The 15,343-nt window shown below is 40.8% G+C and overlaps 1 protein-coding gene across 1 annotated transcript in view; it reads right to left on the reverse strand.

The window, feature by feature from the left end:
- Positions 1-14,207, reverse strand: part of ELL2 (elongation factor for RNA polymerase II 2) — a 73,247-nt gene extending 59,040 nt beyond the window's left edge. The window contains exon 1 of the mRNA XM_059175515.1: positions 13,887-14,207. Coding sequence (XP_059031498.1) covers positions 13,887-14,033 — 147 coding nt within the window. The 5' untranslated portion in view covers positions 14,034-14,207. The remainder of the gene's footprint in view (positions 1-13,886) is intronic.
- Positions 14,208-15,343: the final 1,136 nt, after the last annotated feature.

Raw genomic sequence — 15,343 nt, forward strand, 5'->3', positions numbered from 1 at the left:
CTATCTTTTTTAAGATTTTATTTTTAAGTAATCTCTACATCCAACGTGGGGCTCAAACTCACAACCCCAAGATCAAGAGTCACATGCTCCACCAGCAGAACCAGCCAGGCACTCCTTCCAATTTCTACTTACTTCTTTTCCTTCAAGCTGTATGCCTTCCCAGACATTATTTTGTCAATCCACACTAATAACTTACTTTTAACATTCTAATTTAAGATTAGTTTCTTCAGGTGGGCCTTTCTTTGGATAAATCAGGAATCAAACACTCAATGGGTTTAAGGACCCAAGGAAGGTAAATGTCAAAGAGACTGATGTAAAGCAACAAGGAATATCAAGCACCTGGGGAATAAACACCCAACTGAAAAAGGATTCAATTTTTCAAATGTGAAACCTTTACCAGCCAAACCACTGATGCCACCATTTTGCTAACTCTGAACTATGCCCACTTTTGAGTTAACTCTCCTTAAGTATTGTTTTTCCAGATGCCTGTGTCTAGGGTTCCACTACATTGGGGGGTATGTTATTTTCATAGGTTGTCTTACTCCTAGTTGTTAGGATAGGGCCTAACATATATTAACTTAAAAGTATTTATCTACATTATGCTTAGCTAAAGAAAAAATATTTTAAAATTATTTTGGCCATGTTTTTTTATACTACTTTAGAGCAGTATATTACTATACACATCTACTTTACAGATTACTATTTATGGTTATATAGACAAAATAATAGAACCACACTTTACATTAGTTTAGGAATTTCCAAGAGTAATTTTGACTTTAAGAAGTTTTTTGTTTCAGGACTTGAATTTAGAACCTAACCTCCTGATATGCTTACAGTTCTATCTGTACCTCTTGATTCCTCAACAGAAATAATTTTTGTTTACGTAAGTGTTGTAGTAGACAGGGCATTTTTATATCCACTGTCTCAAGTGAGCCTCCTAAAACCAGCTCTGGGGGGTAGGAAGGCATTACCACCCATTTCAGAAGGAGATAAATGGCTCTCCAGCAGGTAAAGGGTATTGTTCAGGAACACCAAGCTAGTGATTAGCAAAGTTGGACTTCAAAGCCAGCTCTCTGAATCCTAAATACTGAACACTTTCCTTCTCTTGGCTCTCTTAACAGGTTACTTCCCAGTGCTGAACATTTGAAAGTCCTTGACTGCTCAGTTCAGTTCTGGCATTTTCTTTCTTTCTTTTCTTTCTTTTGTTTTTCTTCCTTCCTTTCTTTCTTTTCTTTTCTTTGTGGCATTTTGTTTGCAAGGAAAATGAATTTCATAAAATCATTACAATTTCCAGACTTCAGCTTCTGCTTAAATAAACTCTACACAATAACTTTTTTTTTTCCTAGAAGGACCATGTATAACAAAGGAACATATATAAATGTGTTCCTCATTTAAAAAGTAATAAAACCCTCATGTATGGAATAGTTATGGATGCTTAGGACAAACAGGATAGATTAAGATCTCTGTTACTAAAAAACTCCTTTAAGATTATCTGACAATCCGGGCGCCTGGGTGGCTCAGTGCGTTAAGCCGCTGCCTTCGGCTCAGGTCATGATCTCAGGGTCCTGGGATCGAATCCCACATCAGGCTCTCTGCTCAGGAGGGGGCCTGCTTCCCTTCCTCTCTCTCTGCCTGCCTCTCTGCCTACTTGTGATCTCTCTTTGTCAAATAAATAAATAAAATCTTAAAAAAAAAAAAAGATTATCTGACAATCCAGAAGAGAAAAATACATGAAAGAAACTCCAATGCTTTACTGATGTTAAATGCAGTTTTAGACAAGAAGATGTTAGTAAATTACCAGATGTTACTAGTTCTGGAATGCTTTAAAAAAAAATGCAACAAGAGGAAACAGCTGGAATTCTATACCACTTATCAAGCATCTGACCACTACGTTAATAGGGTAGCTACCAGGAATAAATTCTAAAAGTCAATACCACTACAAGCAAATGTTTCATGCATGTTAGCTTCTTGTTTAAATGTTCTTTAGCCTAAGTTTAACTGCACAAACATGACCTCAACTCATTATATATATATATGTAATTCAATTTTAAAAGATAACATAATTACAGGTGATAAGGTATATTTGAAAATAAATGTCTAACTAAGTATATGCCCATTACAAATGAGTTTCAGCAAGGGCTTCAATTTTTGATTTTTAGCTTTAATTAAATATTTGCACCAAGTAGCTCTTTTGAAAATCAAGTAACTCTAGAGTTTAACTCAATAGTAGTTGAGCTATAAGTAAGAATGATCTTGCATATTCATACAGCCAAGAAACAACACAGACTGAAAATGGCTAGAGAAACTCCTTTTGACAAATGCTTCAACAACCTCATAAAGGTGGTGTTTTGTAGTCAAAAGGTTCTGTTAAACTCTTAGCTGTTTCACTGTTTTTAGAGCTCCTTGAATTAACCCTCTGTATCTCTTGGGAAATGCAAGACATTCTTAAGCACAGAAATGCAGGCCAATACATTTTGCTCAAGTTTTGTTACATTCTTGACATTTACCATTCCAAGACAATTTTACTGCAACAAAAATTGCTCTATGACCAAAGAAATCTATGTCCATTTATTTCCAGAAACTATTCCTCACCATTTATCAGGACTATAAAAGTAATAATGTAATTTTCTAAGTAATATTATTAAGTAATTTTAATTTTGCTGAGTAATAATAATTTCTGATATGATACATAGAGGGTGGTAGAGAAGGAGCAGAGCTAAGGTTTCTGGGGTTGAGTAGAAGAAAGTTATTTATCCTATAAAAGATATTATAACTATCTCTTGATTATCTACATACTGCTTATCAATGTAGACAAATTAAATCTATGGTTACTTTGACTTTATCAACGACCATTGGTTTTAGGAATATACAGAAATAACAAATAGCATTCTGGGCCTAGAAAAGAGTGATTTCTTTAAGAAACACACTGTGGAAGGTCTAACTTTATTCCCTCAGTTTAGATATATTCTTCAGTTTTCCTTCTAAACCCACTTTGACGTAACTCAAAGTTAACTTCAAATATTTATTCAATCAACAGGAATTTATTAAATACTTGGTATTTATCTGAGTGCCTAAGCTGCATTATAAATCATGATAAAGATAGCGCAAAAAAATTCCCAAAGTCAAATATAAATTTTGGAACTTTGCCAAAACCAGAAGCTTTTCTAGAAATGGTGATGGGTCAAGTCATTGCTTTAAGTGGAATTGCTTACAGCTACTTAGTTACTATTTGTTGAGTACTTAAAATATGTCAGACACTATAATCATTTTTACTGTCACCTCCAGTAATTCTGAGAACATCTTTGTGGGGTAGATATTATTATTTCCAATTCTCAGGTAAGTCCCTGAGAATTACAAAGCTAATAGGTGGCTTGGGACTCAAACCTGGTCTTAATTTAAGAAATGTGGTCTTATACACCACTTTACACAGCTAATCTCTCCTGCCACTCCTTAACAATGGTTACATAAAATACGAAACTTCTTAAAGTTATAAATTTAAGAATCAATAAGAACTGGTAAGCATTGATAGTTTTTTTGGTTCTGCACTATAGCTTAAGGGAAGTATCAGGTACTTGAATTTGCTGTCACTTATATAAGTAAATAATAAAAAGTATTTATGATTTTTCTTGGGATACATTTTCTACTAAAGATCCTCTTTCTTTCTTAAAAGAAGTACTATACCAGTTTAAGAAATTGTGATTGTGGTTTTGTTTGTTTGTTTGTTTTTTAGAAAGTAATTTTATTCTGTTCTTAAAACATTACCTGATAGAGAAACCAAAAATCACTTAATTGTATTTTAACCACTGTAATAAAAAAAAATTATCTAGGCAGGGAAAGAAGACACAGAAAGAATATTGGAGCTAAAGCAGGAAATAGTGTAGGAAATCAGACACTTGATTCTGAAGAAATCAAGTACATTTTGCTCTTGTCAAAAGCTGGTAACATTTAGAATGAGAGCATAAATGAAAAATTTGTTGATAATTGATAATCTAAAGCTACCTTAAACAGTGTCTCCTTCTTGCCCCAAAATTTTACTAGATGATAAGAGTCACCAGGTTTCACAAAATCTAGTATTTTGCTTTGTGAGTAATCCAAACTCACACGTATGAGAAACTTCTCTACAAATTTGGAAGAACCAGACTACAGTGCATGTGCAATAAAGAATAATGCACTTCTATCACTACAGCATAGAAAAGAATGAAATATAAAAGGATTGCCAAAACAATAGTGAGAAGAGGTAAAAAAACCTAATTTATTCAACATAATCCTTGTTTTGAAAGATAGCTTCTGGAAAACTGTATCAATCTGATGCAGGCCAAATTAAAACACATACACAACACATACACACACACACACACATATATATATACACATATATATATACTATTTCAAATAGTTCTTAAAGAGATGTGGAAGGCAAAATCTAAACTGAAGAATCAGCTAAAAAGTTAGTTACTGTGAACCAGGCTTTAAAATAACAATACTTGAAGCATAATATCCCGTCTTTTTTTTTTTTTTTTTCTTTTCTGAGAAGGCTTTGTGATTATATAAAAAGCTTATGTGTCAAATTTGACTATAAATGCAAATGAAGATTTCTTCTTTGGGATCAGAATCTCTGGAACATAAGGAGAAGCAGTAAAATTAATGTGGAATGGAAGACTGAGATTATTTTTAAAGTAGAAAAAATTTATAAACTAAACCATCTAAATCATGTTTACAAAGGTAGACATTAGAAGGCTTGAAACCAGGAAACTACATGAATATATTAAATGTTTTTAAAAGATCACTGGCTGCTGTGTGGAGAAGCATGGACTATGTGGGGTAAGACTGGAAGACTTGGAAGTCCACGGAAATCCTTGACAGATGACTGGGACTAGAGCAGTCGTGAAGGATGGGGTTAGACTTTGGATGTTTGGAGATTCACAGATTTGTTGACCTAGTAAGTCAAGAAATGAGGAGACAAGTCAAGAAATACTAGTCAATTACTAAGCAACTGGTGACAAGATACTGCCACTTACCGAGATGGGGTACATTTCTGAAGAGGTAGGTTTGATGAGTGAAATCAAGAATTCTGTTTGTATTTGTTAAGACTGAGAAGACTGTTAAAACTCTGATAAGGAGATGAAGTATTGTAAGTAAGTGCCTGGAGTTGGAAGGTCAGAGCTGGAGATCAGTATTTGCAAGTCATTAACATACAGATGACATTTAAATCCATAAGACTAAATGAGCATACAGAAAGAGAATGAACAGATAAAGAGAAGGGAGTTGGAATCTCCAACATTCAAACACCAGTCAAACAGAGGATGGTCAACAGAGGAGACTGAGAAAGAATGGGCAAGGAGGTAGGAGGAAAATCAGTGAGGTGTTTCGTAACGGGAAGGAGTGGTTAACAGGATGGAATGCTGCTAAGGTCAGGTAAGGGAGGAACAGAGAGATGACCAAAGAAGGAACCTAGTCAGGTGCAATCTCATAGGTGCCGTAGAGACCACCCAACCAGAGTGATATGAGCAGAGGACATGAGGTAAAGAAACAGACACTGCTTTTCAGAAACATCCTTAAACATAACCTTTCTCTCTTTAGGTGTCCCCTTGAACAAAGACTTTATTGAAATTACGTGTTCACATGTCTGCTGCCTGTTTCTATGAGAAAGCACAAGCACTTTCTTGATGGGAGGGACCATCCAGGACTTACTCAGATATGAGTATCTCCAGTGTGTAGTTCTATGCCTGGCACATGTCAGATAGAACAAGTGTTTGCTAAATGAATAAATAAGTATTTGGTTATTATAATTCTGACTCCTACCTCTTAATCTCTTAAAAATCTTAAGGTTTTTTTTTGCCACTGAGTTTCTACCTCATGGATATGTTTTCTGGTCCTCTGAGGCACCATGATTTCTGATAATGGAAATCAAAAGTAATGATATTAAATAAAAGGTATTTTAAAATATGCTAACACTTAAGTTTCCAGGTAAGCATATCTAGATCCTGAATTATCTCAGTGAATCTTACCAGTAAGTTTAAGCCTGGTTTCACCTTTGAATAAGCTCACTGTCAAGTGGAAATTCCTCAGACAAAATTATCTCTAAGGGCCATGAACTCAGCACCATTCCTAGTCCATTACAATGTATAACAAAAGCTTTATGTAGTTACATTATTTTTTTTCCCCCAACGAAACTAACAACAACAAAAAGAGGAGAATCAAAACACCAAAACAGAAATGGAGGTAATTTGGAAGTGAAGACACTGACTCTTTCAAGGCCTCCAGACTCATTTCAAAATGAGGCTTGAAATGTAAATCCAGGCACTTTTATATAGAGTTACTTAATGTTTCAATAATCACTAGAGACAGAAACCACAGAAGGTCTAATCTCCATGTTAGACTCAAATAATATTTTCATATTATATTTTCATATTATCTGTGCCTGATGATGGTCTTTAAGTGCAAGTTATAGAGAAGGTTATTAAATAAAGTCTATAAAAATACAAACAAAAAATCCCTACACAAAAGCAAAAATTTCTTTCACTTAATTTTAGCATCCATTCAAATATCACCAATATTCTAAATTTCCATCCAAATGTCAGAGTTAGTAGGAAACATGTCAACAGTATAGCACTGATCTAGTCTAGCCTCAGACCTCCAAATAAACTTCTTAAATATAAAAACAATCAAATCTAAGTGTTTTGGTCACCAAACAAAATACTGAGCGTTCACTAAAATTGTACCCATCATCTTTATCTCCCCTCTCTACATCCCACTCTCCCAACTGCCTCTGATTCCCCCCACCCGACCTTTTTTTTTTTTTTTTTTTTTACTAGAAATACCTTTAGTGCTGATGGCTAGAAATCTCAATTCAATCCTATTTTCTTTCAAAACCTGCTGAAGTCTATAGATTGTATTCATCTCTAATGTCTCCCACAAGCATCCTAATTTAGACTCCAAGCATCTTTAGCCTGGACCACATACCTCCTCTCAGCTTGTCTACTTCCTTCCAGATTCACCTTATATTCATTATGGAACACTGAGGCCAGGATAATCCTAAAACACAGCTCAAATCACCTTATATTTCTAATCAGTATCTTCCCAGTGCTGACAGAATAAAATTTAACCTGCTCTAATCTCCCTTTCCTCTCTTAAAGCCAACTGACTTCAGGTTAAGAATACTGTATTCCATGGGATTCTCAGACCCAACCCTAACTTTTCTACAGCTGTCCCTCCCTCTGCTGGAGAGGTAATCTCCTATCCAGTCCTTGCCTGTTAAACTCTTACAAAATCCTTTAAGATCGGAGGACGTTTTCTAAATGCTCTGTGAGTTCAGTTCCAGGTGAGTTCAATTTGACTCATGAATGTTTAAGGAGCATATAGCCTAATTAATTAAGATTCTCTCTTATATCCTATATTACTGCCAGCCGTGGAAATACTAAGTTTGGCCTTTACTAGTAAAGTATTAGTGGAGACTCTTAAACCAGTTTTTCTTCAACATTTAACATAGATCTCAAGGGCCATAATGCCACAACAGAAATTATAGATAGGGAGATAAAGGAAGGGAGAAAGCAAAAGAAAAGAAAGAGCAATTTTCCTTGGTACATTTGTCCTGAGTTATGCTTTTTTTTTTTTTTTTCTTTTTTTCAGCTTAAATTTGGTTGTGGAAATACGGCCATTACTTTACTGTATTCTACTCCAGACCTCTTTGTTACATTTTTGCATTAGTCATGGGAAATGCAGTATGGAACTGAGGTATGCAAGACAGTCAAATGTGGGGTTATATACACTATTTCCGTTTATAAAACTTAGCTGATCTTAAATAGAAATGCCCATATCATCACATTTTAGGGACGTCTTCTCAAGTTCTCCAAATACATTTGGCCCACTGGGCAAATACATGGGCTGGACCCTGGTGCAAGGCTCTTCAGCTGAGCCTCTCTGTAGCCACTGCAAATTGTTAAAAATGACCCAGGATTAGTTCATCTGAAATTCTAATTTCCCTCCCCTGCTGGCTTTACCACAAATTACTTAGTAAGCACTATGATGAGCACTGCCTTCATGGTTTTTGTTTTTGTTTTTTGTTTTGTTTAAGTGCAAATGGAGCAAATGGAAAGGCTGGGTCTGGTGACTGTCTTCCATGAGCTTTCCTATAAATCATTCCAAGAATTCTACGCCCTTTTCCTTTTAAACCCTTTTCTTGAACATGTTCCAATCCTTCACATATGTTCTTTCTTTCTCCTTCCAACTTGGGTGCCAAAGTTCCCTGTCTCTCTTTTTAGGCAATCTGGCTACTGCTTTTCACTGGGACGGGCACCCTTCTTTGCACTGAGCACCTGATCATTTGATAAAAAGTTTCGAACACTTACTGCAACATGAGGTACAAATTTGACTTTATTTGATAAAAAGCATTTAAAAATCAAGTTCAGTCTGAAGAAGGATCTAAGGTAAAAGTCAGTAAGATAATGTTTTAAAATTAAACCTGATGACATTTAAAACATGCAGGAAAAAGAATCTGACAATGCAGTTCAATTAGCCAACATATAGTATATCATTAATTTTTGATGTAGTATTCTCTAATCCATTATGTGAACTTTAAAAAAAAGTATCTGACAATGCAAACCTCTTTGTTTTAGTTAATAAACATGTCCTATGTGGCAATTCTGTGCTGACAGGTCTGGACCATGCTTGAGTGATGCCTTAAGAACAGGGTCTTCTGTATTTTATATGAACACATACACACATTCTCAAAACTGTTTGAGGACAGGCAGAAAACTGGAGATAAAGAAAAAGTAAGGTAGGAGTCTTTTCTGTACCTTAACCACAATGAATCAAATGCTGATAGACCAGCTGAGAAGTCATCTACCTCATGACCTGTGGAATCAGTGATTCTAAAAGACCAAGTAACATACAAAGGGAACTATTGTGAACGACAGTAACTTTGTGGAGAGTTATGCTTTGATTAGAAATAATTATATCTGGTAACACTGAGAGAAACTCAGTTCCTTATGCAAAATTAAACATAAGTGTATTTGTACAAATTTTCAAAACACTATCATCTTTCTAGAAGACACTTAACAAAGAAGGAAAACGCATTTAAAGCCAATAATTAGGATTGACAAGAGAATGGGTTAACAGAATCTTTCTTAAACACATCTGCTTTCTCATCTTTGGGCACAGAGAATGAAAGGACTTGCCCCAAACATATCAAGGCAAGGTTTTTTATGTAATAGGTAAACCTGGTGATATTGTTTGAGCCACCATCTTTGAAACTTTGACCAAACAATTTTTTAAAAATAAATTAACAGGCTCAGCAATGACAAAATCTGCTAAAATATTTTGGTAAGATTTTTGTTACTAAAAATGTCTGACTAAGCCAGCTACACATTACTGAATTAGCTAAAATATATTGTAGAATTTGGGGTTTTAATTTTAAATACAGTTTTAGGATACATCTGAGAGAAATACATAATTACAGTAATATATGTTCACTTAAAGTATGCAGCCCTTATATAGACCATGCAATCACATACATCAATTTAGAATGAATATAAAGTTGTAACTTCACAAAGTTACAATTTGTAACTTTATTTAGTAACTTTCCTCTCATTTAAAATTATCTATAGTTAACAAAAAAAAGTAGCTTTGCAATATATCCTAAATATCTGCATCAGTATGTCTAAATTTACTTTCCATTTAACACTTTTTAATATACAATCAACTTGAAACTGTTTCTATTTTCACATTGAGTGGAAGACAACTTTTAGGAGGTATTCACTCCAACTCTAACTCCTATTCCTAGACTCACAATGCCTCCTCTCTCCCCCAACCCAGTCCCTATTTTGGAAAGTTCTCAAGTTAGCATTTTTCATTTCTCTAAAAATAGAAAACTTGAATAATGATAGTCAATTAGATTTGATTGTCTTTTCAAACAGTGAGGAATTGTTTCCTTTCCTTTTTTTTTTTTTAAGATTTTATTTATTTATTTGACAGATCATAAGTAGGCAGAGAAGCAGGCAGAGAGAGGAGGAAGCAGGCTCCCTACTGAGCAGAGAGCCTGAAGTGGGGCTCCATCCCAGGACCCTGAGATCATGACCTGAGCCTAAGGCAGAGGTTTAACACACTGAGCCACCCAAGTGCCCCTGAGGAATTATTTCCAATTAAAGATTCTGTTTCTATGAACCATTAACAATTTCGTGTATTTGTTCAATTCTATCTAAAGAACTTCTGCATTATGCTTAAATCAAAGTTTAGTAAAATCCCTGAATTTACCTCCCTGAAATCTTAAGTCAAGTGGATTAATTTAGAAAAATAATCTAGTGGGCAAAGTAATCTGGATAAAAATTGCTTTCTGATGCTTAATTTAGGAAACTGTTGAAATTTCGGGCTCTTAGAAGGTCATGGAAAAAGGGAATAATAGTCATAACCTTGTACAGGCCAAAGCCACTGAGGCCATTTGTCAGGCATCAACCTTCCCATCTGAGCACAGGAATGGTGAAAGCAATCTTATATGAAAATTAAAGCCTTCTTCCCCAAAGGGGAGGAGGCCTGACCACCAGAAACTTCTTCCCATTTAGCCAGCATGTGTCAACATATTTTCAAACAGCTGGTACAATTTCAGGTCATAAGCCCAACTTCTGATAAGGGCCTAAGGTATAAGAGACCAAATAAGTTATCTTCCAACTGGAAGATGAAAGCTCAGACAGATGCCTACTGTTAGCAGCTCCCTGATGGGGAAGCCTGGTCTGACCTGAGCCAGGAGGAAGGACACCGAGAACACATTTGTAGGAGACTTAGCTGAATACACCAGAGTAAGTACAATAAGTACCAATAAGTACCAACAGTGTAGTCACCCAAAAGGTGCCTCATTTGTTTTTCTACAACCTCTTCCTACTTCTTAGCCACCGGAGATTAACATTCTCACCCCAATTCCTGCTTTTGCAAGGCCCTTAAAAAGTATTTTGTAGCTGAAATGACAGTGAGCCTGGGGTGAGAAGCTGGTTAGGTCAGAAACAAGGCAGCGTCCAGCTGCATAGGCCAAGTCAGCTTATTTCTTCCTCTCTTTGCATGCCACTGCTTCCACAATCAGCTTTTCAGGAGAAAAGGAATACCAGAATTAACTCAATCTACCTGGGTCCACGCTCAGAAAGATGGAAGGACTTGGAAAAGTCCTCTCCCTTTCTCTTCTCTGCTTCTGTACAGAATGACCAGACTCATTAATTTGCATGCACAGAGATGGAAAAATGTAGTAATGACATTAGTTGGCAAGAGAAGTAGTTAGTGAAAAAAGCCATGGACTCCAGTACCTTTGACTATAAAAAGTACAAAGGAAAAAAAAATGAAGAACTAAGTGGCGGTTTGGGAGAGAATTTTTGATCTCCTATTTCTTGGAAGATAATGGTTTATAAATGTGAGAACTTCAGGAGTTAAAGCACTCCAACCTTAATCCCAAGCATGTCACAGTAAGATCTAGGAGGCAGAATGAAGGTAGAAAAACAAATAATCTTTGTGACTCTAGCCCAGAAGCCCATTGGGCACTGGAGGCCTCTGGCACTTCACTCTCCCCGGGCACCATTCCCCTCCTCATTGTGGGTCTCCTCACCCACCTCTTCCCTGCCAAGTGTATAGGGTCTATCAATTTTGTTGCAGTCAACTGTACAGTCTGCCTCTTGTTTCCTCCAGGTGGTTGGTGACCTACTGCCCCCAGAGATGAATCTACGAATCCTCTATGTGTCAGTCTTTCTCTGACAAAAAGCTGGGTTTCTCCTGCTTGTTTCTTCCTTTTCAGTCTGCGTGTTTTTCTCTTCACACCCCTGACCTACCTTCTTCAGTGTCATTCCTTCCCACGCCCTCCCTTTGGAACTGGCAAGCTTATCTCTCCATCTTGCAGGGCTGAGTTTCTCTCCCCCGTCTGCCTCTGTCCTTCTGTTTGCCTATCTGACTTCCCCCATACCGGTCTCCTACTCCATGCTGGTGCTGGTCCCTTCCCTGCAGGTGCATCTGTCTGGGAGCAGCCACTGACATATACAGTTTGCATTTCTTTATCTTCTTGCATTATTACTGGGTGTACACTGACTTCCCAGCCACAAATGAGACTTCTTCCCTGGGATTTCAGTGTGTAGGAAGGTATTTTTCCCCCCTGTACATACATTCCGCCCTCCCCTCCTAAGTCTGCGTGTTTTTCACCATACACAACGCTGGTGGGTAACACCTGTGCCCTGAAGTGTATGTACATTTACACAGTCACTCAATCCTGTGAGCGCCCTCCTGAGCAAGTTCAACTCTGTGAGTCTCTCCTGCTATTTACATCTCTACTATCATGAGCTCACCTACTTCCCAAGCTGTGTACAACTGTGTGCCTCCCTCTGTGGGTGCCTTTATGTAGGGGACTTCTCTGAAGACGAGTCTCTCCTCACTCAGCTTCATAAGCTCCCACTGAACCAGGTTTCACACCTTTCTCGGGGCTCTGCTTCCAAATCCGGCTTCCTTCTATGCATTTAAAGTACCTGGCACTAGTGGGAGCTCAACAGATGTTAATTCTGTTCTCCAATTTTATCTGAGTAACTACGTGAGTCTGCGTCTGGGTGTCCTTCTGGCCTTCTGTGCCTGTTTCAGTTAACTGAAGCATGCTTCCTTGGTATGGACTGGACTAGGCTATTTGTCGGTACGCTCTGTAGATTCTACATCCCTCCGACTGTCCCTCCTCTCTGAGTAAATGTTACCCGTCTCTCATATGATATATTCCTCCCTTTCTACATCCACACGCTGCACGTCAGTAAACGGTTTCCCCGTGAACCCTGGGTTATGGCGTGTGCTCTCTGTCTCCCCACCCCCAACTTTTTAATTTTTTTATTTTTTCCCCCCAACGAGGGGGAAAAACCCAGCGTTTCTGGGTTTGTTCTCCAATTGCGGCATGTGTGCGTCTGTACGAGTCTTAGCTGTACTTGAGTTGTTTGTGTGTATACACGGGTGTCTCTTCCGAACGGGGTGCTGGATGGGCGGGGGGGGGGGCGGGGGGGCGGCTCTGTCTTGGACGCGGTGTATCTTCCTCCATCCTTACCCTCGATCCATGTCCCTATCGCCGGGAGTCAGCCCGAGACACACTGCGCGTCTCTTGAGTACGAGGAGCCTCCGCGAACCTTTCTCTTGCTCCCGGGGTGAGCTCTGGGGTGTGTGCCTTCCCCGTTTACTGTGTTGGTCCCTCTCCGAGAAGGCGAAGCGCCAGTGTTCCCGAATTTCTGGGAGCGCAAGGTGTGTCCCCCCACTTTACGCACACGGAGCGTCGTGTCTCAGCCTTCGCTAGTACACGGTGTGCCCCCCCCCCACGCGGTGTACCTGGCTCCCCAAGTCCTTGCGAGTACAACGTGTGTCCTACCGCCATACGCGGAGCTGCTGTGTCCGAGTCCCTGCCGATCCGCGGTGGCTATGTGTTACCTCCCAACCGCGGATGGCTCATGCCCTCGATACTCTGCATTCGTTACTGGTACGCTGCACCCGCTCCCCCCTCCCCCGTCGCGGACAGCGCAGTCATCTCAATTTTGTCTCTAGTGCTCCCCTCCCTCCCTGGGACAGAAAATGCCAGGAACCCCGCGGGCGCCGTCGGAAAGTCCCGCAGCGGCGGCGCAGCCCAAGTCGGGCTGCGGCTGCCTCGGCCCTGCCGCCAGGGGCCGCCCGCCTGTCCGCCTCCCAACACCCCGGCGCCCGGCCGATCCGGGACGGCAGCGTCAGCAACCCTGCCCGGCCCTGCCCAGCTTAGCCTAGCCGCCGCGGACGCGGACGGCAGCTGAGGCGAGCCACTGCTCCGTGGCCCCGCGCCGGCTGTCCCGAGCCCCGGGGGGCGCCACCGGGAGGCGACGAGCGCTCTCTCCGTCTCTCAGCCCTGCCGGTTGTCCGGCTGGCCCGCTCACCTTGTGGCTCTGGTAAGTCTCGAGCGCCCGGATCGCCGTCTCGGTGAGCTTCACATGCAGTACGGTGATGTTGTCTTGTCCCAGCCGCCCGCACGACAGCCCGTAGCGCTGCTCCTCCCGCAGACCCGCCGCCCCCCCTGCCGCCATCTTAAACTCCCCGGGGTGCCGACGCCGACGCCGCTCGGGCTCTAGCCTCCACTGCGGCCGCGGCTGCTTGGGCTTCTGCAGCCACCGCCACAGCTACGGCCATCCCGCTGCTGACGTACTGTCATATACTGCGCGGAGCCAGACCTCGGGCTGCCACCGCCGCCACCCGCCCCACCCTCTGGTCCCGCGCCCCGCCCCGGCCTCGTCTCATTGGCTTCGTTCTCCCTCGGCACCGCCTTCATTGGACGCCCTCCACTCTCACGGGGGCGGGGCCCAAAGTCGCTGGAGTTTTGCTCCCGGGACGGGACGTCCGAGGTGGGAGGCTGACGTCGAAGTGACGCGCCAATTTAATCACATCTTACGTCACGTTTGGTCGTCTTGGTTCGTCGACCGCGATTGGTCAGGCTAGCTTGGGGGAATCCCTTGCTAAATGGGTGTCCAGGTTACCTGGCCGGCTTACCTGGAGTCGGAGCCCCGCCCCTTGGGGGAGAGTAGGGGAGTGTCCGCAGAGGAGGGAATCTCTCCCCCTCACCACTCCCGTGGTCCTTGAAGTGGAGGACCTCCCACCCAAAAGTGTGACCAAGTAAGGACTTCGTTCCCCGACGGTTGCGGAAGCTTGTGGGACCCTTCGTCATTTCACCCTAACCTTGAAATTAGTGAGTCGACCCTACTAGACTTTAGGAGTTGGCTGGAACATGGGGGAGCATTTTAAGTACAACGTTATGCCTAAGGCTTACGTGCCTTTGCTGTGGTGAGCACAGTACTATAGGAAATTGAGCTCGTAGGTCTTTTTCATGCCTGGTTCTGATCCTGGAGGAACATATCCTGTCTCTCTGGAGCTCGCTAATCGGGAGCATCTCCCGTTCAAAGGACCATTTAAGAGAACTGGGATTTGACCTAGATCAAAAGAAACATTTACACCTGTCATTCTTTGGTTCTGTTTGATCTCTGCTCATTTTATCTGACATGGATGTGGGAAAACCTAGATAGGGCTTAAACTCTGGGGGCTAAGTAGAGGAGATGGGGGTGTGAGGGTGTGCGGAGGCCGGGCATACTTTCCATTCCTCGCGATGCTCGGTTGTGTAGGCGTGGCTAAAGTAGAGAGCCTAATCAAGAGCCCTCTTCAGGCTGCGTTTGGGTAGACTGACAGGCTTCCTGTCCCGGAGGATGAATTAACAGGGATTCAAAACACCAGATAAAAACAAACCATTGGAAGGATCGAAACCGTTAAAAGGAAGTGTAAAAAATCTACTTAAAAAATTGAGACGCTTGTTCTTTCCTTCAGATTGAAAACCTTGTTGCGTTTTATA

This window comes from Mustela lutreola, chromosome 5, assembly GCF_030435805.1.
Source record: "Mustela lutreola isolate mMusLut2 chromosome 5, mMusLut2.pri, whole genome shotgun sequence".
NCBI classification, from domain to species: Eukaryota; Metazoa; Chordata; class Mammalia; order Carnivora; family Mustelidae; genus Mustela; species Mustela lutreola.